General features: G+C 41.5%; 2 protein-coding genes across 2 annotated transcripts in view; one reads left to right on the top strand and one right to left on the bottom strand.

Annotated features, from left to right (window-relative positions):
* Positions 1-926, top strand: part of OSBPL10 (oxysterol binding protein like 10) — a 380,196-nt gene extending 379,270 nt beyond the window's left edge. Inside the window, exon 12 of the mRNA XM_044293953.1 lies at positions 402-926. Within this exon, the coding sequence (XP_044149888.1) occupies positions 402-446 (45 nt within the window). The 3' untranslated portion in view covers positions 447-926. The remainder of the gene's footprint in view (positions 1-401) is intronic.
* A 21,122-nt stretch (positions 927-22,048) lies between these two features.
* The window catches only part of STT3B (STT3 oligosaccharyltransferase complex catalytic subunit B), a 90,538-nt gene continuing 84,877 nt past the window's right edge, over positions 22,049-27,709 (bottom strand). The window contains exons 15-16 of the mRNA XM_044293484.1: positions 26,859-27,071; positions 22,049-24,006 (exon numbers count right to left, since the gene is read on the bottom strand). Of these exons, the coding sequence (XP_044149419.1) occupies positions 23,926-24,006; positions 26,859-27,071 (294 nt within the window). The 3' untranslated portion in view covers positions 22,049-23,925. The remainder of the gene's footprint in view (positions 24,007-26,858; positions 27,072-27,709) is intronic.

Below are 27,709 nucleotides of genomic sequence, written 5' to 3'. Positions count from 1 at the left end.
AGCAACTTTTCCAATTTCCAATATTTATGTAATTCTCAAAACTTTTGGCCACTACTGTAGGTCTAATATATGCAACTGACGATAATGTCGCTCACATACAGTTATCCCCTTAGTTACTGTCTGAATCGTTAAATTCCCAGATGCCGAGGTCAAATGTGACCACGGCATCTGGGAATTTAACGATTGGAAGTGCACGTTCCCTGCCCTCAAGAGTGGTATAGGGCTGCTGCACATTATTTCCTATGGAGCCCCTGCCCCTGACTGTGTAGTTTAAGTTTTCACCACCTATTTGTTAGCATAGTTTTGCGCACAATTAATAAATGTGGTTTAAAGCATGTATATCCCCTCTTTACCACTGAAAAGCTGATTACTAATAGAGAATGTGTTTGATTCTTTTCTAGGGTGACGGCTGGGTATATGTGAACCCTCTCTGGAAAACTCACTAGCGGCGGGATTTCAAGCCTCCCAACAGCTCTCCAGTGCTTCATATGGAAAGCTCCCACTATGAGCATACACTTGGATGAAAAAGACCCAGATAACATATCTCTGCAGCTGCTAGCTTATCTGTGTATTCAAAAGCCATTCAACTTCTCTAAGTGTGTACATATATAAATATATATATCAATGTTCACATATAAATAAGTGTATATACGCTGAGTATTCAGGTTTTATAAGCCCTTTTGATGTTTTATTTGCCAAATGATTTTGCACTCTTCAGGTAAAAAGACAACTTCTACCTGCCTTTAAATATTACACATTCTATCAGATTTTATTATAATTGTAAAAAGAAAAGCGGACAGATTTTACTTACTCAGAACATCTCCCCTTAAAGAAGACCTGTCACTGCTCCTGACATGCCTGTTTTAATAGCTTCACGCATTCCCCCATGTAATAACGATTCTGGAGCATCTATCCTTATGGCTCTATGTTGTACCATTCCTTTATTATTTCTACTAGAAGTTATGAATGAATTGCTAACAGTCTGCAGTAAGGGTACAGAGGGGAGGTAACCAGTTGGAGGTGTGAACCTGCTCAGACTCACTCTATCCAATCAGTGCTGCCATTGTCAGACTGTGCAGCCCCCCGCCCCCCCCCCCCTCTGTACCCTTACTGCAGACTGCTAGCAATTCATTCATAAACTTCTAGTAGAAATAATAAAGGAATGGCACAGCATTGACTCCAAAATTGTTATTACATGGGGAATGCATGTACGTATTAAAACAGGCATGTCAGGAGCGTGACAGGTCCTCTTTAACATCAGGTATTGCCCATAACTCTGAGCCTTTCAGATATGCTCTTAAAGGGAGTTTCTGGAATTTTAATATTGAAAGTCTATCCTTGGACTAGTTCATCAATATTATATGAATGGATGTCCAACTCTCAGCACCCCTGCCCGTCCTCTGTTTGAAAGGGTCATGACATTTGGTAAGAGCCGCTGCTTACTCGTTGCGCTTTTCACCTGTACATAGTACATTCAGTAATGGATGTGCGGGGTACTACAGCTTGGTCACATTAAAATTAATTTGAAACTGCACTGTGTGGTATGTGGGTGTATGGACCACTGTAAACAATGAAGAAACCACAGGGCTCATTGGAGTGCTGCGACCCCTTCCAAAAACTGATCAGCAGGGGTCCTGAGGGTTGGACCTCCACCTATCTGATACTGATGACCTAGGGATAGGCTTTCAGTATTGTAATCCCGGAAAAGCCCTTTACATATTCTATGAGTTAGGGTCCATTCACACATCCGCAAATGGGTCCGCATCCATTCTGCAATATCAGGAACGGGTGCGGACCCATTCATTCTCAATGGGGCAGGAAGGGATGCGGAGAGCACACTATGTGCTCTCCGCATCCACATTTCTAGAGCGTGGCCTCGAACTTCCGGGCTTCGGCCCCGAACTTCTGGGCTGCGGCAATTGCGGACAAGAATAGGCAGTTCTGTGCGGGGTGCCAGCTGGGTGTATTGTGGATCCTCAATGCACTACGGACGTGTAAATGGACCCTTTTCTTGATTTCTTTCACAGGATGTTGGATAACAGCCATTACCAATGCTCAGCTTTCTAAAATCACATAATGGGATATAAGTCTGTACTTCCATACTTCCTGCTTTTTTACCCATGTGTCAGTCCTTAATGTAATTTTGCCATTCTGATTATTAAACTAGAAAAATAGGTTAAATAGAACTATATGTGGTAGGATAGAGCAATGGCTGCAATCAGTGGTGGTGGGTTCTGATTGAATAGATATTTAAATGTATAATTAATATAATATGCCTTGATTTTGTAGTATCATTAATTTAGAAAAGGAATATCTATCCATTCCAAGATTCAGTGAATCCTTCAAAATATTGTATCAAAATGTTAGATATTTTCCTTGTCAGGCAGAAGCACTGACATGCATGACGTCTGAGGCTGTATTCACATGTGTCATTTAAGGTGCAGTTTCACAGCTTTTTTTTGTCTGTATGAGTACCCTATTGTAGCTCTGTACAAGTCAGGGCCATAATACGACCATGTGCATGAAGCTTTAAGTTGGTTTCAGATGACCACATTTTAGCTTTCATATTACCACCGAAGTATAGGGATTTTTTAGAGTTCTACTGAACTGAACTTACCGTGTTTTTCACCCTGTAAGACTCACTGAGGTTCTAGAGGAGGAAAATAAGAAAAATATATTTTTCATTAGACCTCAGATCAGATCCCCAATGTTAATCAGGTTTTAAAAAATAAAAATCAACTCGCCTCTCTTGCTCTGGACGCTGCTGCCGCCACTTGGGAGATCCATCGCTCTTCATGCCACGCTGTGCCGTGACCTGACATCACGCAGTGTGATGTTACAGATTGTGCATATGTCCTCAAGCTGTGCACAGGTCACAGCACAGCTTGCCAGCAGAAGACCAGGGGGGCGGTGAGTACAGAGACAGCACAGAGAGTGCTGCATTCACCGCTTCCTGGTCCTACTGTACTAGTACATTAGTATTCACCCTATAAGATGCACTTCTACCCCCTACTTTTGGGGGGGGGTGCGTCTTATACAGCGAAAAATACAGTATATATTCATGGAACTGCCTGGTGATATAAGTTTGGACCAGTAAAACCACAGGACGTCCAGGCAGTGAAGTTGTAATAGAGATGCTAATATGTGGCCGCTTTACAGTCGTCTTAATCAAGGTTGAAAACTAATGCACATAATAATATTACATCTCGTCAGATTTACCATAGGCCCAAATAGATACAAAAGGCAATGACATTTGACATTCTCCTGGCTACCATTTGCACATCGCCCCTGCAACTAATAGTGCCAAAGTAATAAATAAGAAATATTTGGGAATTAATCTTCATGCAGACGCAAATGATATATTACATTGACTGCAGGCATGTGTCCTAGTGCTATAAGGAGGGACACTTATGATTCCTGCTGCCTGGAGGGATGGAAGGTATTGTAGCTGTTATTGCATGGGGGTATGGTATAGGAGTCATTTTGACTGGAACTGTTTGATTGGTCATTTGTGGCTGGCACTGTTTGGAGTTATGGTACTTGTTGTGGCAACATTGTTTTTGGGTAATACAAGTGAAACTTGAAAAATTTGAATATCGTGCAAAGTTCATTTATTTCAGTAATCCAACTTAAAAGGTGAAACTAACATATGAGAGACTCATTACATGCAAAGCGAGATATTTCAAGCCTTTATTTGTTATATTTTGAACAATTATGGCTTACAGCTTATGAAACCCCAAAGTCACAATTTTGAGGCACCCTTAGCTCAGGGGGTATGGATTAATTAGCTGACTAGAGTGTGACACTTTGAGCCTAGAACAGTGAACCTTTTCACAAAATTCTAATTTTAAGCTGCATTAATGCAATTCCTTTTAATTAGAATTACTTAAATAAATGGACTTTTGCCCGATATTCTAATTTTTCAAGTTTCACCTGTAATGGTTATTGTGGCTGGCACTGTTAGGCCCCTTTCACACGGGCGAGTTTTCCGCGTGGGTGCAATGCGTGAGTTGAACGCATTGCACCCGCACTGAATCTGGACCCATTCATTTCTATAGGGCTGTGCGCATGAGCGGTGATTTTCGCGCATAACTTGTAGGCTGGAGGGGTTAAAAAAAATAAAAAATAATTTTACTCACCTTAATCCACTTGTTCGCGCAGCCAGCATCTCTTCAGTCTTGTACTGTGAGGAATAGGACCTTTGATGACGTCACTACGTTCATCACATGATCCGTCACATGATCCATCACCATGGTAAAAGATCATGTGACAGACCATGTGATGAGCGTAGTGACGTCATCAAAGGTCCTATTCCTCACAGAACAAGACAGAAGAGATGCCGGCTGCGCGAACAAGTGGGTTAAGGTGAGTAAAATTATATTTTATTTTTTTCCCCTCAAGCCGTATTGTACTATACATTCTGTATTCAGAATGATATTATTTTCCCTTATAACCATGTTATAAGGGAAAATAATACAATCTACACAACCTTGAACCCAAACCTGAACTTCTGTGAAGAAGTTCGGGTCTGGGTACCACATTCCGTTTTTTATCACGCGCGTGCAAAACGCATTGCACCCGCGCGATAAAAACTGAACAACGGAACGCAATCACAGTCAAAACTGACTGCAATTGCATACCTACTCGCGCGGGTTTGCCGCAACGCATCCGGACCTTATCCGGACACGCTTGTGTGAAAGAGGCCTTAGTAGAGGTATTGCGCAGTAATGTAGCACAGTAATACACACCTGCAGGACATCTTTGTTTTGAAAAGAGGGGACCACGTGTAGTATAATGACATATAATAGCAGAAATATATTTAGTAGTAAAGTATAAACACGCCAAACTATAAAATTATCAATATTAAGTAAATGAGAATCTCACTATAGTGATGCTAGGAAATTGGTGAGGATTTTAACTGGGATCTTAAATTGTTGCAAATATTCTGGCACAGAAGCCCCATTAGAGACACAACAACAGATTGTCCCCGTGTCGGTTACCTTCCTTAACTATTATTACAGTTGGCGGAGCAGTGCTTTGTTTGCTGGAATATTTTGACTATAGAACTTGCCAAAAAGATTCTCTAAAGTGGATCTGTTACCATATTACGCTAACCTGTTCAGGGGAAGCATATTATGGAGACAGGTTGTCTGTACTATGAGGGCACCGCAATTTTAAATTTCTTCTTCTTCACTCACCACTGGCTAATGACAGTGTTGTAGCTGCATGTACACCTAGCCGTGGACCCATAGAACTTTGAGTCTGTTGTCGTTTTTGACAGTGATGTCAGTATGAGCTAAATGGCACAATATTTTTGTGCTATTTGGACTAAGGGAGGGCAAACACTTTTAACAGCTGTCAACTGTCTTTTGGCCGACACCTCTCTTCCGACTCCCTCTAGGCTTCCCTATACACATACACGTTTGGCACAGCCCAATATGTTAGTGTATTCAATTGTAAGAGGGGAGAAAACCACTGCCAGACACTCCTGGCTGCGACTTATCTCCCAGAAAAACAAAAGAATCGACCAAATATTCACTTTGCCCTCTCTCTGGAGGTCCCTATACACATTAGACTGTCGGCAAAGCCATCCGACAACACACTAATGTGTAAGGAGGCCTTAATAGTACAACAGGGCTAATATGGTGCCCTATTTAAATGATGGCAATAGTCACTTTAAGGTCTTGTTCACACATCTGCATCGCCACAAAAGTCATGGAAAAAAACAGCACATCGTTAAAGAGTTGTCGTAAACTCAGTGTATCTAGAAAAAAAAATTAAGCCCCTACTGTTTAGCTCAAGACTCTTTGTGACCCAAACCTTTGGTTGTTTGTCCTTCATGATTTTGCTAATGCTGTTGTCACTATGGAGAAGGTAGGATGAGGCAGGTCTGACTTAGACGTCCACTCTTCTTTCTGCATGAGCTCCATGGGTTTTATTTACAGGTAAAGCTTAGTGTAGTTGCTTTTAGCTGCAGAAAGAGAATTTAGGAGCAGCCCCCATACTGCTATTAGGAAAATGGTGACAACTGTGCAATTTCCTGGTATAGTTTCCTAAGAAGGCATGTCGGAGAAGGAAGAATGTAGTGGTAAAACTACTTCCTGGTATACCTCTACATTGTTCCCTTGTTAACATCACACTGCATGGCCTTGGCATGCATTTTAAGGTGCACGGCCAGATTCTTGTAACAGGAGAGCCTATCCTTTTTGATACCGTGAAGAGGTGGACTGATGCTATGGGGAAAGGCAGTTAAGAATAAACCCATCTGGTGACAGGTTAAAACAGAGTCCTGCAGGCAATATGTTAGCAAGTGACCTCTGCTGAACTTGCTTTCTACAGTACTGAAGAATGGATAGAATAGCAAAATAGCCTGAGCTTTAGATCCGATCAAAGCCTCAGTAGATATTTCAGAGATTCAGCCTTATATCTAAAGAGAAGCTACTTACAGTGCCTTGTCCTATGGGAGAGATCCCTGTCTTTCAATTTGTTAAGCTGATAATTGTATTCAGCTTTATGACCACAGATCAAAACTTTTAATATTTTAATATTATCAAAAGGTTTTGTTTTTTTAAGTAACAGGTATACGTTACATTTTCTAAAAACGTAAAAAGTGTTTGGTTCTGTATTGCACAACCCATGATATAGAGGTAATGCATTTGAAAGGGGCCATGAATACATTTATGTATGGAAAAAGGATTATTGGCCAAAATGCACACCGCACATCCACACAAGAGGCCTAAGTCTACTTGCTGCTGAGTCACAGAAGGTTCCTTTAAATAAAGTTATGTTGAGAGATCAGGAAATGTAGACTTATATGACCAATAAGCCCTTTTCAGATGGCTAGGCAGGGTACAAGGATTAAAAAAAAGCCTGACAATATGGTTCCAGCGCCAAGCTTCCTTCTCCTCTACTTCTGGTTCCCGCTGGACTGGATGTGTGATATACCAACTACACAAGTCACTGCTGCCAGCCAATCAATGGCCTCAACGGTGACATGTGCAGGCATGGCACATGACCGCTGCCACCACTGATGCCATTGTTTGGATGGCACCAGTGATGTTTGTATGTAGACGGCACATCACACTTCCTGTCTAGTGGGGACCAGAAGTGAAAGAGAAGGAAGCTCAGTGCTGGAACCAGAGTTAGGGTGACAGGTGATTTATTTTTAATCCCTGCTTGGTCATCTGAATTGGGGTTCCTGGTCTCTGAGAACCCCTTTAATATATGCATTAGAGAGACTTAAATAAAATAAACTGTAGTTGCTAGTATCTGCTCTTCACCCTCGGCAACAGGTCATATCAGGAAGGGTTCTTACAAGACTTCCTAAAGAGTATTAGGAACAAGGTTCCTGATAATGATTTTGTACAATGATGTTTTACCTTTTTGTGGACCAAGAGTAACTTTCATACAAATGTCTGGCTCACATTCACAGAGGATGAGTATCATTCACGCTTCATAAAATGATTTCACTTATCAAATGAAAGGAAAGATGAGAAATGACAAGTTCAAATTTATAGCTGTATTTCCACTGTATTGAGAAAGTGTTCGTGAGATGGAATTTGACATTTGTACTTGGCCTTTATTAAGATATATATATAAAGCTATATTATAAAAATACAGTATGCTTCAAACAGTGTGGACTGAGGCCCACATTTACTGATGTGCAGGCGCCTAGACCTTCTTGTATAGTGCTCCAAAATTTGGTTCAATTTGGCATGTGAAATTTGTGAAGCAAATGCACCAAAATAAATGATCTACTGTGTCTGCCTGTGACGACAGGGTGTTGCTTATTGGGAAAGGGTGTCAATTTGCAGATCTACTGTCATGGATTAAGATGCAACAGTTTGCTCCACATTTTTTGTACAAAATTCTGTCACAAAATAAGGCCTCATGCACGCGGCCGTTGTTTCGGTCCGCATCCGAGCCGCCGTTTTGGTGGCTCGGATGCAAACTTATTCACTTCAATGGGGCCGCAAAAGATGCGGACAGCACTCCGTATGCTGTCCGCATCCGTTGCTCCGTTCCGTGGCCCCGCTAAAAAAATATAACATGTCCTATTCTTGTCCGCGCTTTGCGGACAAGAATAGGCATTTATATTAAAAGCTGTCTGTGCCGTTCCGCAAATTGCGGAACGTGCACGGATGCCATCCGTGTTTTGCGGATCGCAAAACACACCACGGTCGTGTGCATGAGGCCTAAGTCAAGCAATAGATGATACAGAATTGGACAGAAGCTTTCTAGCAATGTGCCAAATTTATCATCCTGCATGAGGCACTCTGATGAACATGGTGCCTCTGTAGGCTGCCTGTGTAACGTCTTGCTGTCCACATTTTAGACAGGATTAGTCAGTCTGTCCCAGTGTATCTTATGCCTCAACAATACAGCTACGCAAATTGTCTTTTTTGGATACAATTTATGATTTTTATACTATCTCAGAAAAAACAAGAACTGAGATGTTCCCTTTCAACAGTCTCTAACATTTAGGCCTCAAGCGCATGACCGTGCTAGTATTGCGGTGCGTGTGCTGTCTGCATTTTTTTGTGGACCCTTTCACTTTAACCGCTCAGTGGTCCACATTTTGCAGGCATATTCTATCTTTTTGCAGAACGAACATGGATGCGAAAAGCACACGGATGATCTGTTCCACAAAAATATAGAACATGTCCTATACTTGGCCCACCAAATGCAGACCACAGAGCCATTGAAGTCAATGGGTCTGCAAAAAAACAGACAATATCTGTATTTTACAGACCTTAAAGAGAATGGGGCCAGTATGGATTTTGATTTAATTTTAGGCAGAAATATAATTGTAAAATCCAAGTGCCTGCCCTAAAACAACACCAACCAATTGAACACCAAGGGGGGAATTAATCATGAGGTGAAAAGGTGAAGTCAGTTTTGCTTGAGCCTGCATTATTGTACTTTTTGCCACAATTATCAAATGTCTCATATTACTTGATAGCTTTGTATTTTCCTTAGACCTGACACTTATGTCTAGAGAAGCTACTCCAACTCCTGCTGGAGTGAGATTGCCTTTTTTGTGACTTTATATATATATATTTTTTAAAGTCTCAATGATAAATCTGGAGTGAAGCTCGTTAATATAGCTAACCACTCTTTTCCACCCACGGTACAAAATTGGAGTGAGTGGTGTAAAAACAAAAAGTAAAAAAAAAAAAATTTGCGTGAGTGCAAAAAAAAAAAATCTGCAAAATTTTTATGCAATCGCTTAATTTTGGGCAAGTGAGTGCAAAAAGTCGCCGAAGCCCTGGCGACTTTTTGATGGAGTTGAAGGTATGATAAATCAGGGCCCAAGTGATTTTCAGCGCCAAAATCTGCCATGTGTATATCCACCTTGTCATTACTCTTCTTAGGCTTAAAGTGTAACTGCCATTCTATTTTTATTTTTGTAATGTGTAGGGGCAGTGACACTGACTATTTTTGTAATATACTTTAATTACTGAAATCATACATTTCTATTAGAAAAATAGCTATAAAGTGGCCCATTTTGGGCCTTAGCAACGCTTCTCTGTCTCCCGTTTACATAACAGTGGAGACTTTCCAACACCGACTGTTATGTAAACAGAAGACAGAGGAGCGTTGCTAAGGCCCAAAATGGACCACCTTATAGCTATTTTTCTAAAAGAAATTTATGATTTCAGTAATTAAAGTATATTACAAAAATGGTCAGTGTCACTGCCCCTACACATTACCCGAATTAAAAATAGAATGGCAGCTACACTTTATGAGTTGTGCCAGTTTACTAATGTAGTGGACATCAGGTACTCAGGAATATACTCTAGAACAGGGATCGGCAACCTTCGGCACTCCAGCTGCTGTGAAACTACAACTCCCAGCATGCACACTTACTAGGCTGTTCTTGCAACTCCCATAGAAGTGAAATGAGGATTCTGGGAGTTGTAGTTCCAGAACAGCTGGCGTGCCGCAGGTTGCTGATCACTGGTCTAGAAGTTACCTGCTGTGCAGTACGTCACTCTCGGAACATTTCTGTGCTGGAGTGTTGAACTTGTGATGATCACTGTACCTGTTCCGCTGACTCTGGGTCAGAAACCTGAGGAGAAAGCATGCACACATTTTCCCAGAATGGTCTGTTCCTCACTCCGCCAGATGTTTCTATTGGTTTGCTTCCAGTAGAAGCATATGGAGAAGTAATGGGCAACGTACAAGTGTAAGCTGTTTTGGCATTAAGTACGGTATCTACATTATTTATCTACCTCAGGTTTACATAACAGATACACAATGTGCATCTACCATCGAGTGAACTAGTTCTCACTCAACATGAATAATGGAGCCTTCATCTGCTCCAGCACACATTTCAAGAGTCAGGTTCTCATTACTTTCTAAATCTGTCTTATTGGCAGAAAACAGGATTCGCTATGCTCTGCTTAATTAGTAGATTTTCCAGATGATTAGATATTACAATGCCTATAAAATGTACCCCTCCCCCTTGTTAATAATGACATTCATTAATAGAAAGACCTGTATATTCACATTTTTTGCAGAAGTTTAACTGTTTTATATATCTGAGTGGAGCTTTTAAAATGTATTGCCTGCAGAAACCACCCCATTCTGATGTAAAAGATGGTTTATTAGTCACAGAAATTTCTATAACTAGTCTGTGATGTGTGAATATGCCAGGTGTCCAAGTGAAAAAGTATAGTCCGCGATCCGTCCGTTCCGCAAAAAGATAGAGCATGTTCTATCTGTTTGCGGTGCAGAGGCACGGAACGGAACCCCAGGAAGCACTCAGTAGTGCTTCCGTTCCGCATCTTCGGATTTGCGGACCCATTAAAGTGAATGGGTCCGCATCTGTGAATCGGAATGCACACTGAACGGTGCCCGTGTATTGCGGGGCCGCAATACGGCAACGGGCAGCACACATTCGTGTGAATGAGCCCTAACTCTGCATAGTGCAATTCCGCAGTTATTCCTACTAGAAATGTATGACTAAATTGACAGCTGGGTGTAACAGTTTCCTTTGTCAGGGGGACACTTTTCTTAACTATAGGGGCCCATGCACACGGCCGTTGCCGTATTGCGGCCCGCATACAGCGGGCCGGCAATACACGGGCATTAGTCGCGTGCACCCCGCATTACTGTTAGGCATATTCTATTAGTGCCGGCAATGTGCGGTCCGCAAAATGCGGAACGCACATTGCCGCTGTCCGTGTTTTGCGGATCCGCAAAACACGTTACGAACGTCTGAATGGAGCCTTAGTCTGTGCTAGTTCATATGAATCATATTCAAAGCTGTGTTACATAACTAGCATGCAAAGAGGTATCTTCCAGGTAAAGAGAACCATCTCACTACCACCACCTTGTTGAAGTGGTTCCCTGCGAGTCAAAAACCCTACTATTTAACAAGCCTTGGAACATGACAAGGGAAAATTCCAAGCCAAATATCCATCCTTATGCCTGGGAGTGCTGTCCCCATCTTTTGCGGCCCCATTGAAGTGAATGGGTCTGCATCCAAGCCGCAAAAACTGCAGCTCGGATGCGGACCAAAACAACGGTCGTATGCATGAGGCCTTAGACAGCTGTTTCGTGGTGCTCGCCCCTATCACTATGGAGTAGGATCCATAGCTTACATAGACATACATGACACAGCTATCATTACTGTTGAACTCTGGTAGCATCAACCTTACATCCATTTATCTCTGGAGTCGTAGATTCTCCATCCTTATATGTAATTTGTATAAACCATAATTGCATTGCACCCAGGCTTCCATTCTTAACAATTTACAAAGGTTACGGTATGTATTTTTTTTTTTCTAATTAATTTTTTTTTAAACCTCTCATAGTAAATCATCAATATGTTTATGGTAACTGTAGTAGTTGTACAGAAGGTATAAATGTACAATATCTTCTACTTTTATCAATAAACATTTAATATCACATCTGTTTTATACATGAAGGACATACAAGACATAATGAAGTGTTCATTTGTGAGCTATATGATATAAAAATGTTATTAACTAATAATTGGTAAATCAAACTGATGAAGCTCCACATTTAATTAAAGAGCAAGAATTTTTGTTATTGTTTGTCCTTAATTTTAGTCCATTTTACTTTATACAATGCATATTACTATCTATTACTAAGCTGGCTATTTGCTGCTGACTGAACTTATTATAGCTTGTGAGAAGACTGCTGTTTGGGTACCAGATTTGCATTGAGTATTTATAGGTTAAGGAAAAAGGTGGCGGTGTTTAAATAGAAGATGGCACAGATTAGGCAGGGTTCACATCAAATTGTTGGACTCTGCTCCTGGAAAAGCTCCTGTACACCGAGCATGCCAATTGGATTCCATTAACCCAATAGAGGCCAAAAAGGTCTCCTTCTGTTGTCTGTCAGTCCAGTGTGCCACAGGAAGAATGGTATGGAATAGCATAGTACAGAATGCTAATCCATATAACAGTATCCAGTAAAAATAAATAAAAGCCGCACTTTTTTTTAACATAAGAGCCTATGGGTGAAAGATACCACTGTAGAACATCTGTCAGAGATATACAGCAGTAACTTTTTGTCATGGCGAAGTGTGGTAAATACACTCTACAGGTATTAGGCTTGGAACCTAGGGAAAGGGAAATGGTCACACCTAGTAAGTCCCTACGATGAGCCCTGACTGCTATCAGTATGAACAGACCTAGATGGTAGGAATGTTCATACGCAGGAACCCAAGTCCTATCTAACCCTAAGGCTACTTTCACACTAACGGCACAGACCCCCGGAGGCTGTTCCGTCGGGTGAACAGCCTGCCAGATCCGTCCTGCCGCTAGTGACTGTGTACCCCCGGACTGCTGCTCCGTCCCCTTTGACTATAATGGGGTGGGGGCAGAGTTCCGGCGGAGGCACAGCGAGAGGCTGCCGGAATAAAACTACAACATATCCGACATTTATTCCGGCAGCCTCTGGCCGGAACTCCGCACTGCCACCATTATAGTCAATGGGGACAGAATTATCACTATTGAGCTGAGTGTGCCTTATTGTAGTTATTTAAAACATAACTTTTATTTAGTCTAATTTTTTGAATATTGTGACACTATATTAAAACAATGCTGTTGATGGCCTGCTTTATTGGAAGGGTGTCGGATGTAGCTAGCAGCTCTAGTCCCATATCAGTCAAGTGGCAGTTTTGTCAGAGGGGTCACTTGAGACAATATATTTCTGCGGGTTGCTCGGCCTAGGTTCTTTCCCTAAATAAGCTATTCCAGGAGAGCTGGGAGAACCCTAACAGGCTGTATTCCAGGCACCCGCCCTTAAAAGGGCGACCCACAGCCGCTGGAACCTTGGGTCTATTGCTGTTGAGTCCTGACAACTAGTCCTTCCTCAAATTTGTCCAACGCGTTTCACCACAGAGAGTAGTGGTTCTTCAGGGACACAAAATGTATCGCCGGGGCGTCTGGCAGCGCTCCCGCACGTATATAAAGGCAGTGGCAACTAACTGAGTCTAAGTGTCCATTTTTTATAGCGCTTCAGCCCTTCTGGTTAATTAACCTATCGTTGCAGGGTGAGCGCTCTTTGAACTGCTCCCACCCACTTGTCATACCGTCCAGAGCGAGGACGCGCAGTCATTGGGTCTTTACCTTCAGTCCTGCCCAGTCAGCAGCGCCTCGCTTACAACAGGAAAGAACGTCGGTGGAAGGCGTCTTGGTTGTTATGGGGATCTAGTACCGCGTCCCCGGCAGGTCCTTGCAGAGTAAACATATTGAATACAAATGTCCACGGAAACAAACATACAGATCAAAAGTCATATATTTAGATATTTAGAGTCTGCTGAATAAACACATGGACTTTATAGCAGACTTATATGTGATCTATGCTACAAAGAGCACTTTAGATTGGAGATATTTATTTATAAACAGTTGCAGGTCCTTGCAGGACACAAGCTCCCTTAATGTTTATACTCCTTGACACATATATGGTAATCGGTAATACTGGAGGAATAAAAATAAACTGCCAGGTGGATGCTGATGTATTGCAGCCTCCCTGGCAGGTACAGAGTTTAACCCCTTAGGGGGGTATTGAAGAGGTCTAGACAGGTCAGCTAAACAAGTTGCTGAGGCTTAATCAGAGATTTGATGAAGATATTAACAAAAATGGCTTATATGAAATATATTCATTACGGCCCTTCAGTGTCACAGAGTTTAATCTATACGTCCATTTTGTTTCGGCTCGCAGGATCATCTTGTCCCAATCACCACCTCTCTTTGGTTTGGGGACATGTTGTATTTCTATGAATTTGAGACAGTTGGTGTTGCCTCTATAGTGTTGTACAATATGGCGTGCCACTGATGTGTCTTTTTCATTTAAGACATCATTCACGTGGTCCCTTATCTGTCTCCTGAACTCCCGTTTTGTCTTGCCCACATAATCCAGTTGGCAAGTACATTGGGCCAGGTACACTACCCGTAGTGAGACAGTTTATGAAGTCTCTGATAGTGTACTCCTTGTTAAAGGAGCAGACAAATGTTTTTGTTTTTCTGATGTGACCACATGCTGTGCAGCTGCCACATTTAAAGGTTCCCATGGGTTTTCTAGAGAGCCAGTTTCCAGGCCTCTCAGGTGGTTGGAAGTGGCTATTAACCAATCTGTCCCTCAAGCTACGCACCATTCTGAATGTAATCTGTGAGTATGATCCTAGAACCCTGTCTAGATCTGGGTCCACTTTTAGAATATCCCAGTGTCTAGATAGGACTTGTTTTATAGCCTGATGTTCACTATCGAAGGTGCCAATAATCTGATTATTATTCTAGCCTATAGCATTTGTTGATCTGTTTTTTAGGGATGAGGAGTTGGTCCCATTTTTCATTGCACACGATTTCAAAAGCCGTGAGTAGGATACCATCGGGATAACCTCTCTCCCTAAACCTGACTCTCAGATCTGATGCTTGTTTTTTAAACTTTTTTATTGCTGAACAATAATATAATATAGTGTCACAATATTCTAAAAATTAGACTAAATAAAAGTTATGTTTTAACTAACTACAATAAGGCACACTCAGCTCAATAGTGATTATTACGGACACCCCTGAGTAACTATACACTGGGCCACAACTATCGAACCTCTGACCCTGAGTATATATCTACTATCAATGGAGACAGAGCGGCAGTCCGGAGGCACACGGTCACAAGCGGCAGGACGGATCCAACCGGCTGTTCACCCGACGGAACAGCCTGCTGGAGGTCTGTGCCGCTAGTGTGAAAGTAGCCTAACAGGGCCCTGCAGATAGTGTCAGGACACAGCCTATTCCTTCCCAGATGAAGGAATACGAGACCCCCTCAGGCCTAATATTAGCAGATAGGGGAAAACAACTAAAAAAGATAGACTTAACTTCCAGAAGTATGCGGACGAGCAGGAATTAAGAGAGAACCAACACCAGGACTTCCAGAAAACAAGGAGCTATCAACCACATAGCATGATGGGTGAGGCCGGACTAAATAGAGGAAAAGGAATGACCACTTAACCCCTTAAGTACTCAGCCCTATTTCACCTTAAGGACCAGGCCATTTTTTGCAAATCTGAGCAGTGTCACTTTAAGTGCAGATAACTTTAAAACGCTTTGACTTATCCAGGCCATTCTGAGATTGTTTTTTCGTCACATATTGTACTTCATGACACTGGTAAAATGAAGTAAAAAAAAAAAATCATTTTTAATTTATAAAAAAATACAAAATTTACCAAAAATTTGTAAAAAAATTGCAGATTTCCAAGTTTCAATTTCTCTACTTCTATAATACATAGTAATACCTTCAAAAATAGTTATTACTTTACATTCCCCATATGTCTACTTCATGTTTGGATCATTTTGGGAATTATATTTTATTTTTTGGGGATTTTACAAGGCTTAGAAGTTTAGAAGCAAAAACCCAATTTTTAGGGACCAGTTCAGGTCTGAAGTCACTTTGCGAGGCTTACATAATATAACCACCCAAAAATGACCCCATTCTATAAACTACACCCCTCAAGGTATTCAAAACTGATGTTACAAACTTTGTTAACCCTTTAGGTGTTCCACAAGAATTATTGGAAAATAGAGATACAATTTCCAAATTTCACTTTTTTGGCAGATTTTCCATTTTAATATTTTTTTTCCGGTTACAAAGCAAGGGTTAACAGCCAAACCAAACTCAATATTTATGGCCCCGATTATGTAGTTTACAGAAACACCCCATATGTGGTCGTAAACCGCTGTACGGGCACACGGCAGGGCGCAGAAGGAAAGGAATGCCATACGGTTTTTGGAAGGCAGATTTTACTGGACTGGTTTTTTTGACACCATGTCCCATTTGAAGCCCCCTGATGCACCCCTAGAGTAGAAACTCCATAAAAGTGACCCCATCTAAGAAACTACACCCCTCAAGGTATTCAAAACAGATTTTTACAAACATCGTTAACCCTTTAGGTGTTCCACAAGAGTTATTGGCAAATGGAGATGAAATTTCAGAATTTAAATTTTTTGGCAAATTTTCCATTTTAATCCATTTTTCCCAGTAACAAAGCAAGGGTTAACAGCCAAACAAAACTCAATATTTGTGGCCCTGATTCTGTAGTTTACAGAAACACCCCATATGTGGTTGTAAACAGCTGTACAGGCACACGGCAGGGCGCAGAAGGAAAGGAATGCCATACGGTTTTTGGAAGGCAGATTTTGCTGGACTGTTTTTTTTTGACACCATGTCCCATTTGAAGCCCCCCTAGAGTAGAAACTCCAAAAAAGTGGCCCCATTTTAGAAACTACGAGAAAGGGTGGCAGTATTGTTGGTACTAGTTTAGGGTACATATGATTTTTGGTTGCTCTATATTACACTTTTTGTGAGGCAAGATAACAAGAAATGGCAAATCATGTTTTAGTGTTTCCATAGTCTTAGAGCCATAATTCTTTCAGTTTTTGGGCGATCACCTTGGGTAGGGTATGATTTTTGTGGGGTGAGATGACGGTTTTATTGGCACTATTTTGGGGTGCATGTGACTTTTTGATCGCTTGCCATTATACTTTTTGTGATGTAAGGTGACAAAAAACAGTTTATTTAGCAGTTTTTATTTTAAATTTTTTACGGTGTTCATCTGAGGGGTTAGGTCATGTGATATTTTTATAGAGCCGATCGATACGGACACGGCGATACCTAATATGTATACTTTTTTTATTTATGTAAGTTTTACACAATAATAAAAAATTTAAACAAAAAAAAAAAAATCATGTTTTAGTGTCTCCATATTCTGAGAGCCATAGTTTTTTTCAGTTTTGGGCGATTATCTTAGGTAGGGTCTCATTTTTTGCGGGATGAGATGACGGTTTGATTGGCACTATTTTGGGGTGCAAATGACTTTTTGATAGCTTGCTATTACACTTTTTGTGATGTAAGGTGACCAAAAAATTGTTTATTTAGCACAGTTTTAATTTTTTACGGTGTTCATCTGAGGGGTTAGGTCATGTGATATATTTATAGAGCCGGTCGATACGGACGCGGCGATACATAAATAAAAAAAAGTATACATATTAGGTAAGTTTTACACAATAACAGCTTTTTTCAAACAAAAAAAATGATGTTTTAGTGTTCCCATATTCTGAGCCATAGTTTTTTTTATTTCTTGGGCGATCGTCTCAGGTAGAGGGTCATTTTTTGCAGGATGAGGTGACGGTTAGATTGGTACTCTTTTGGTGGGCAAATGCCTTTTTGATCGCTTGATGTTGTACTTTTTGTGATGTAAGGTGACAAAAAAATGGTTTATTTAGCACAGTTTATTTTTTACGGCGTTCGTCTGAGGGGTTAGGTCATGTGATATGTTTATAGAGCCGGTCGATACAGACGGGGCGATACCCAATATGTATACTTTTTTCCCCCTGTATTTTTTACCAATTTTTTTTTAACTTTATTTGGGGAAAATGATATTTTTGTTTATTTTTTACTTGAAACTTAATTTTTTTTGGGGGGGGGGGAACTTATCTTTTTGGGGCCCAATTTGGGACTTGATCAGGCACCTTGTTCCGATCACCGCCCGCCCGCGATCGAAACAACACATGACGTCATGTGTCCGTAAGGGGTTAAGCTACACCTGAGACAAGAGGTGTGGTTATCCCCAGCAACAACACTCAGGTGCAGCCAGTCTCCTCGACCTTCTAGTGCCCGACACGTTTGCTGGCATTTGTCACATGGATGTCATTAATGTGATTTGAATACAGCCTCAGGGTAATGAAACTCTTGAAAGGGTAACAAAACCGTCTCATGAGGGCTCTACAGGCCATGTGGTCCTTAGTTACTACACAATCTAGCAAACATATTCAAAGCCAGTAGCTTTCTCTTTTACAGAAATAAAATTAATTCCTAAATGAATTTAAAAAAAAAATGTTAAACTGCTTGAGTTAAAACAAAGTCTACATTTCAGTTTAAAATAAATTGTGTGAAGAGGCTAAATTTTGAAAATTGTGTCACTGTCCAAATACTTCTCAACCCATCACTGTTATACGTAATGAAGGGGCTATGGCTGAGTTAAAGTCTATGGCACTGATGTCATAACTCTATGCTAAGCTGTTTTTTTCAGCTCCATTGACTCCAAATGATGTATGGGCTGCTTCACCTGCATCACTATTGGTACCTCGGCACTGAAGCAGAGTTGGGTTGGTTTTCCAGTTTAAAAATCAACTACCGAAGTTATTCCATGAAGTCTTGTGCAACTTTGTGAATAATTGACTGCAGGTCATCGGAGCCCATTCATTTTAATACTGTACGGAGACGGATCTCCATACAGTATTAATCCGAAGTTTTGAACAAAGCGACTGTGAATGTAGCATCTGAAGCTCGCTGCACTTATCACTACTTCTCACCTCTTTTCTAAAGTGGAGAGAAAAGGGGTGGGACTTAGCGGAGGGGGCAGAACATATTGCGGCCTGCTGGATTTACTATAACCTACGGGAGACACTGTGCCAACCCCTGGTATAGATTTAAATTTCTAGTGTACGGAGTGCCAGAGATGCGACTAATTTATTAAGAGGCATCTGCCTCTTAATAAATTAGGCGCATCTAGACTGATGTATGGGAACGCCAGACGTGAAATGCCCCCGTAGGTTTGGAGGGGGGAAAAAAAACCATTGCATCCCAACAGCTAAAAGAGCATTATAGTTTTGGGCTTCATTGCTGCCTCAGGGTCTGCACGGTTATTGCATGAGGTAATAAATGTATGAACTATTTTACTTCAGAATGTAAGTTCATGACCTCAAGACAATGGTCAAGAGCACACAAGTAAATAAGCTAAAGTATAGTTGAAAGAGATGAGAGCCCTGACCTTAAATATTAACCATGTCTCCCCACACAGCCGCCACTGCATTTCCTTTATCGCGGGTGACGCAAGGGAGGCTGGTCCCCGACGCGGCCTGTTATTGGCTGCACCCACTTCCCAATGTACATTTTGATCCGCGCAATAGGGAGATGCAGTGGCGGCCGTGCAGGAACGATGTGAGTGCCGGGGAGCGGAGTAAGTATAATGTGAATGGTGTGCCCAGGCACTAGATGTCCGTAAATTTGTCGGGAGTGCCTGGGGCAGGGACACTGGCTTTAAGTGTCGAATATGATTCAAAAACACATTTGCTAAAAAGTCACATAAAGAGGGATCAGCAGCTTCCGGCACTCCAGCTGTTGTGAAACTACAACTCCCAGCATGCATGCTTCCTGCGCTCTTCTCAGAACTCACAGAAATTAATGGACCATGCTGGGAATTATAGTTTCACAACAGCTGGAGTGCCAAAGGTTGCCTACCTCTGTACTATAGCTTCACCAAATTGAGATCGGCTCTGAAAGAATACATACATATTTCTGTTTTATTCACAAGCACAATATATGATATTAAAGACACCAGTATTGTGTGTTAGCTTATAAGCATAGAAAGAAACAAAGCATCTGGAAATGGTCTGGGCAGAGGTAGAGGGTGTGTAATGAAGGTGCCACCTGAGCCTGGATGATGGACAACTAAACTGTGGGAGCTGCTCATCCTGGTTAGCATACCAAATTATCCAGTTTGCTGGAGGTCTGTCTGGGTCGTGCAAAGTATGTGGTACACTGCCCAAAAGTAACCTCAGAGTCTATCGACAGTTGCTATAGTACAGAGAGAATATGATATCTACATGCTAGGACGCAGCTCTGTTCTCAGCATGTCTAGCCCTGTCAATTATCGGAGGGGGCAGAGTGCAGAGAATAGGGTGTGTTACAAAACAGTGCTCAAATGATTCAGGCCAACCTCCTGGTGCTCCAATTGCTCATTCGCATATGAATAAAAATGCAGCTCTCTCTTTAGCTCTCTAGCATATATACAAATAAAGGTATAGTTTTAATTGGCATGATGAGCCCTACCAGGCAGTATGTCTGATTTAATAGGGCTGATACTGGTGACAGAGCCGCTTTAAGTTCCCACAAATACAGTATATTACCTATCCACAAAGCAACTCTGAAAGATTTGGGCAAGTGCCAGAGATGTAACCCCCTTTCATCAGCACCCCAGGTGAAATTCTATTAGAATATTTCAAATCTTTGACAGTTGCTTCCTATTGGTTGCAGTTCAGGATCACTAATATAGGCGACTTACCGTATTTTCCACCCCATAAGACGCATTTTTTTCCCCCTACAAAAGGGAAAATGTCATTGTGTCTTATGGGGGTGAATACCGCTTCCATTATGGAAGCAGTCCTTAGTACCGGAGGACCAGGAAGCAGTGAAGGCTCTGTAGTCACCACTTCGTGCTCCTCGGCTGTCAGCTGTGCTGTGGCTGTACATCGTGTGAGGGAGCTCTGTGCGCATCGGTTTACAGCACAGCCAGTGGCAGTAAAAGCATTGGAGGTGAGGAGTGGCGGTGACCAGAGCAGGAGAGGTGTTTTTATTTTATTTTACGTGCTCTGTGACATGGGAGCTGCATACATGAGGCTGGGGGCTGATATGAGGCCTCATTGATTCAAGTCACAGTAACCACACCCCCTTCCCTGTGACTGACAGCCTGCTGTTCGGCAAAGGCAGTCGAACTCTGCATAAGCGCCGCCAGTCACAGCGAAGGGGGGCGTGGTTACCGTGACTTGAAGCAAGGAGGCCGTGTGGAGAAGCGCGCCGGGCAGGGGATAAAACAACGTTGCATCTGCCTTCAGGAAGGAAGGCATCATCAGAAACACACTGCTGGCGGCTTGGGATGGTTTTGGGAGGTGACAGGTTCCCTTTAAGAGGTATGAACAAACCGCCTATGTATATTCCGCAGGGAGGCACTTTTTATTGCTTGGAAAGCCTCTGCCCTATAAAGTATGAGAAAATCCCAGCAACCGTATCTTACATCCAAATATATTCTTTTTATTTCATTGTCATAAAGTATATAATATGACGCGTTTCGGCACAAAGCCTCTCAATCAGAATGCATTGCCTGTCATATTATATACTTCATCACAATGAAATAAAAAGAATATATTTGGACGCAAGATTGCTGGGATTTTCTCATACATTCCACGTGGAGTTCGCTCCTTTCCACTGCAATGTGAACGCCAGATCGAGTACCGGCTGGACTTTGGTTCTGGCCTATAATGGACAGATAGGTGACCTAAGGGTGCAGTCACATGCGGCAGATTTAAATTCCACGATTGATAATGAGTTGCATTCATTTGAACATTTGAACGTGGCAGCAAGCCTCATTAAAGGTGAATGGAACCGATTGCCAGTTGAGAAATTTTCTGCCACAAAATCTGCTGTGTGCGAAGGCACCCTAAGACTTATCAATGCTATATTTCATAAGAATGGATTATCCTTATCCACAGTAAATGCCCAAACAGAAAAAAATTATGGAGAATTCGCTGAACTATCTACCAAGAAACAGAACAGAGAACCATCTCATCAGCGCCACCTATTAGAAGTGGCTCTCTAAAAAGCCTTGGGATTAGGTGGTGCTAGCAAAATAGTTTTTTTTCTTGGGAGATTACCTTTTGCATATTAGGTTTCTATAATTGCTTTATTTAGATTTTTAAATGTCAATAAATAACAAAAAAACACAACAAAAAAAAAGAATTTTTTTTTCCTTTTTATTTCAAATTAAACTTTTTTTTTTTACTGCATTTCTGTTCAAACATCAATTCTTCAATAAACATTTTTAAAATAAGTTCTTTTTAAGCTATACCAAAAATCTATTCCAAAAGAGCTATTTAGTCTAACCTTCCCCAATGCTGGCTGCCAGGAATATGACAGCATACATTTTTAGAAACTGGCCATTTGAATATTTTAATTTTGCAACAAAAACAGGACACTTTACATAAAACCTTAATTAAATCTTTATTTTTTTCTATTATCAATTTCCAAAGTTTTAAATCCAATATACAGATTGCCAGCATTTTCTAGCAGCCGCATTCAGATGCTTAACAGCGATGCAGCTTCATGGTATGTAAAAATATCACAAGCTTGAAAAACAAACTGAAAAATTTGATATTCTTTTTCTGAAATACCACCAGTTCTGACCTCAATTTTATTATAAAAAAAAAAAAAAAAAAAAAAAGATACATCCTAAACACAGGGTAATCCAACAACCATTGTGGCAAAGTCAAGTTTAAACAAAAAAAAAAAAAAAAAAAATATAGACTAGGAAATCAAATAAAAAATCTGTCAAACTAAGAAAAGTTCAAGTCCGCATAATGTCAAAAGCAAACAAAAAAAAACCCCCAGATGTTCAACCCCAATATACATTTTAGTGCATGACCGACATTGCCAAACCAAAAAAAAACAAAAAACCCTAGTTATCATTAAACAAGTCGTTAAGTATACTGCACTTATTTTACGGAGGAGGGAAAAAAAAAAATCATTTTGAAATTCCGGTCTAGGTCAGATACCCTCAGATTTCACATTTATTTATTTTACTCATTTATATAGCGCTGACATTCCGCAGCGCTTTACAGACATCATCAATGGCTGTCCCCAATTTAGCTCACATGGTAACATGTCTGTATACTTGTCAACTTTTTAGATGGTTAACATGTAAACATTCAAACTTATTTGGCCGTTCGCATTTTATATGATTGTGCAAAAGAAAAAAAAAAAAACATTCAACATCCGGGTTTACGCCTTTTAAAATTTGGTTGATCTATTTAGTCCATGTTAAAGTCTTGCCATTCAGGCATTATGGCATTAAAGGGGCAAATAAATAATCATCACAAATAAGATTGACTAAGGCAATATTTTTGAAATTGCTTGACTGCCCAAAAATGGCTAACTTGCATTATTTTCAGGTGATAGCTGAGGCTGACTTAGCTGACCACATTGTGTTGGATACATTTACGATTGTTAGAAATATTCTTAGTTTCTAAAAAAAAAAATTACAGCAAAAGACACCCACACCGAGGACAGTACAGGGGGGGGGGGGGAGATTTGGGAGTCGAAAAATAAAGGGAACAGCAGACATCTGCCACTAGATCTGTGCCTACATGTGAATGGATGGGCATTGCAGGATAAGAAAGCACAGCTCAAGGGTTTAGCATTTTATCTTTATTGTGAGAAAAAAAATAAAAATTGACAAGTATGCATATGCATAGCAACCAAAATAGAGGGCTCTTTGGTGCAAACAGTCCAAATTGTCTACAATTCCCCAAAAATTTTCATGAAAAAAAAAAAAAAAATATCCCACCGTCCGAAAAACAAAACAAAAAATAAAATAAAAAAATCTGCTGTTGGTAGAGGACAGCAGCTCTGTCTGGCTTCACGTTACAAATCTAAAACAGCTGTTCTTAATAAGCCAATAAATATATCATTTGTAATCAGACATTGCCTGAAAATTGTGTACAATATTCTGGACCAGAGATGGTTCTGTACTCTCATGCCACTGAAGAACATGAGCTTATCTAAAGGCAAAGACTGGTTATCTCCCAAGGACAACTCCTTCCTGTGAGATCAGATGGTTTAAATGGTCTTCTTGCTAGGTTTCTTGCCTTTCTTCAGGGCCAGCTTGTTTTTTATATAGCCACGCTTCCTTTTTGATGTCTGAAAACAAGAGGGGGAGGGGGAAATAAAATTATTTTTTTTATTTTTTATTTTATTTAACAGCAAAAGAGGACATTTAATAATCACTATATTCTAGCTATCCAAGTTACCTTCTGGGAGATACATACTTGACAAGTTATCAGACTGGGACATGGAAGGTTATGAACGTGGCCCACATGTCCATGTTCAACAAATAAAAGACAAATTCAGGAGTCACATAAATGTAATACATTACTTATTATTCAAAACCAGCATGTACTAGCATATTAAAGGTACTCTGAGTAGTTTTGACCATGCCAAACACCAGGAGTTGTATGAACTTTTATTTGGCCACATTCTGCTCCAGCAACTGACCAGGAGGTGGAGCTTCACAGACTCTTCTCTGCCCTGACAGGGCGTCATCCAACCAGGAGACTACGACAGCTGTCACTCCGAGCAGAGGGGAAGAGCGGTGAAGTAGCATTCACAGTGAAGCTCCGACTCCAGTGCACTTAAAGGGGTTATCCGACAAAAAGTATTACTATGCCATGAAGAGCATTTTAAATTAAGTATTGTTGTATTTCATGCAATAAAAATATTGTAATTTATGTACATTATTTTTTTCTCTGGAATTAGAAAGTGCCACTTGTCCTGCAAAAAATAAGCCCTCATACAGCTATGTGAATGGGGGTAGAGAAAAAAATAAAAATAATATGTTATGGCCCCAGAAAGGCAGGTAGTGAAAAATGAAAAACGCAAAAATGAAAAACCATTCAGGGTTGAAAGGGTTAAAGGGCATAATCTGGTAGAATAAAAGTTCATATTCACACCACTCTTGTTAGAAAAGCTATACAAAAGGTATGTTTGTACTGCTCCCGAGCCCCAACCTAGTGCCTAGCAGTTTAGCATGGTCAAAACTTCTGACACGTTCCCTTTAATTATCGCAACCCACCATCCACTGCAAAATACTCAGATGCAAAAAGAAAAGAAACAAAAAAAAACAAAAAAAAAAAAACACACACAAAAAACATAACATAGTGTCTTGGGGGGGGGGGGGATGGGCGCAACACACGTGCTATATATTTGGGGATTCCTCACAGATTAGTGGCATTGTTATCAGAGTTCTGAAATCCGCAAACTTAGGCCGAACGCACACGGCCATGTTCCGCGGCAGAGAGCGGTCCGTGTTATGCCGGGCTGGATTCCTGTTCAGTGCAGGAGTGCACGGCGTCATTGGTTGCTATGACGCCGTGCGCTTCATGCCGCCGCTGTACAGTAGTAAGTGTATTACTGTACAGCAGCTGCGGCATGAAGCGCACGGCGTCATAGCAACTAATGACGCCGTGTGCTCCTGCTCTGAACAGGAATCCAGGCCGTGTTACCACGGACCGCTCTCGGCCGCGTGCATTCGGCCTTGAGCCAATATTAGGCCTCTTTCACACTTGCGTTGTCCGGATCCGGCGTGTACTCCACTTGCCGGAGGTACACGCCGGATCCGGAAAAACGCAAGTGTACTGAAAGCATTTGAAGACGGATCAGTCTTCAAAATGCTTTCAGTGTTACTATGGCAGCCAGGACGCTATTAAAGTCCTGGTTGCCATAGTAGGAGCGGGGAGCGGTATACTTACAGTCCGCGCGGCTCCCGGGGCGCTCCAGAATGACGTCAGAGCACACCATGCGCATGAATGACGTGCCATGCGAACACGTCATCCATGCGCCTGCGGTGCCCTGGGAGCCGCACGGACGATAAGTATACTGCTCCCCGCTCCCCACTACACTTTACCATGGCTGCCAGGACTTTAGCGTCCCGGCAGCCATGGTAACCATTGAGAAAAAGCTAAACGTCGGATCCGGCAATGACCCGAAACGACGTTTAGCTTAAGGCCGGATACGGATCAATGCCTTTCAATGGGCATTAATTCCGGATCCGGCCTTGCGGCAAGTGTTCAGGATTTTTGGTCTGAGCAAAAAGCGCAGCATGCTGCGGTATTTTCTCCGGCCAAAAAACGTTCGACATCCTGATGCATCCTGAACGGATTTCACTCCATTCAGAATGCATTAGGATAATCCTGATCAGGATTCTTCCGGCATAGAGCCCCGACGACGGAACTCTATGCCGGAAGACAAGAACGCAAGTGTAAAAGAGCCCTTAGACAGGCAGATAGTCTGTCAGATCATTGCTAACGAGCATTTGTAGTAACGCTTATTAGCGATGATCTGACAGTGTCATACTGCCACTGATTACCCGTTCATCCGGCAATTGAAATTTTTCAACAGGTTTAAAAATTATTGTTTGCAAATGATTATCAGTATTGGGACAAGTGACAGCATTAGCAATACCTCCTCCCTATACTGTGGAGGAGATTGCTGCACGACAATCGCCTGCTAATCTGCAGGTCTAATACAGCAATTAGAGCCATTTTACTTATACAGATGATCTGGCAGATTATCAGGAACAGCGGAGAGGGGGCAGCATTTCAGCATAACCTCCGCTGTATGGGGAGAAGTAATCGATAGTGATCTCATCCCCATAGAAAACATTGTCACAGCAGATCACAGTTTATACTCTGCAAGCGTCTGCACGGGAACAGTGCTTTTCTGAGCTCGTAGATCAGGTGGTTGACGGCACCTTTTACACTGGCAGATTATTGGGAATGGGCGTTTATGCAAAAGCTCTTCCCCGATAAATTTGACTAAACATCAATCCATGTAAAAGGACACTTAAAGAGGAGATCCAGCTAACAATGACCACTAATGTCACATAGGTGTGCCAGACTTCAGACCAACACTGATCGAAACAGCTGCAACTCAGAAATGCCACCAGAATGGCGGAGCCATCAACTCTTGCAGGACTTAGACACACAAGAACTCACCTTCTTAGATAAATACTTCTGTTTAGGGACAATGTTGGTAATCCTCGGTTTATGGTCAAGGGCTTCTCTGTTTTCTAGTTGTTTGACTTTGTATATTCTGACGAGCCAGTGTTCTGAAGTGAAAGCCTCTTCCAAATGTTTGAACTTGATATCTTTATTCCCAATTTCTGCATTACGGGTACGATCAAAGCCCGGAGGAGTTCGAAAGTCTAACTGCAGGCCAATGAGGAAAAGAAACGTACATCAGCGGAACAGAGGAAGAAATCAAAGTCAAAGGTTTATAGTGACGACTACAGTCCACTGCACCTCGAATGCAGGATTGCAGTGTAGCACCACGGTCCTGTATAGTTTTTATGATAGAAAAACGTAACCAAATATAAGTATTAAAAAGGAGTTTTGCAATAGTCACATTTTGATGACCTATCAAACATCTGATCAGTGGGAGTCTGACTTCCAGCACCCCCACCAATCCGGTGTTTAAAGAGGCAGTAGTGCTCTGGCCTCATCCTAGGACAGTGATGTCACGGTCATATGGCCTAGTTACAGCTCATTCCCATTAAAGTGAATGGGCCTGAGCTGCAATACCAAGCACAGCCGCTATACAATGTACAGCACTGGGCTTAAAGGCTAGGAACACCTTTGGGGGCAATTTATTCTCATTATTGCATTGTACTCCTTTTGCGCTAATAATTTTTTTAAGTTGGCCTTTATTAAAAATATGGCATCCTTCTGTCTGTACAGAGCCGACATGCTCTAGTACCAGCCTGTGGATTTTCTGTCTTCTCCTTCAGACGGACTCCCAATCTGTGCTCTCACGTGATAAACACTCATTATAGCTCACTTCTTATCGT

This window comes from Bufo gargarizans, chromosome 5, assembly GCF_014858855.1.
Source record: "Bufo gargarizans isolate SCDJY-AF-19 chromosome 5, ASM1485885v1, whole genome shotgun sequence".
In the NCBI taxonomy this organism is placed as follows: domain Eukaryota; kingdom Metazoa; phylum Chordata; class Amphibia; order Anura; family Bufonidae; genus Bufo; species Bufo gargarizans.
Note: the sequence above shows the minus strand (reverse complement) of the source record. Positions and strands in the feature narration are given on the sequence as shown.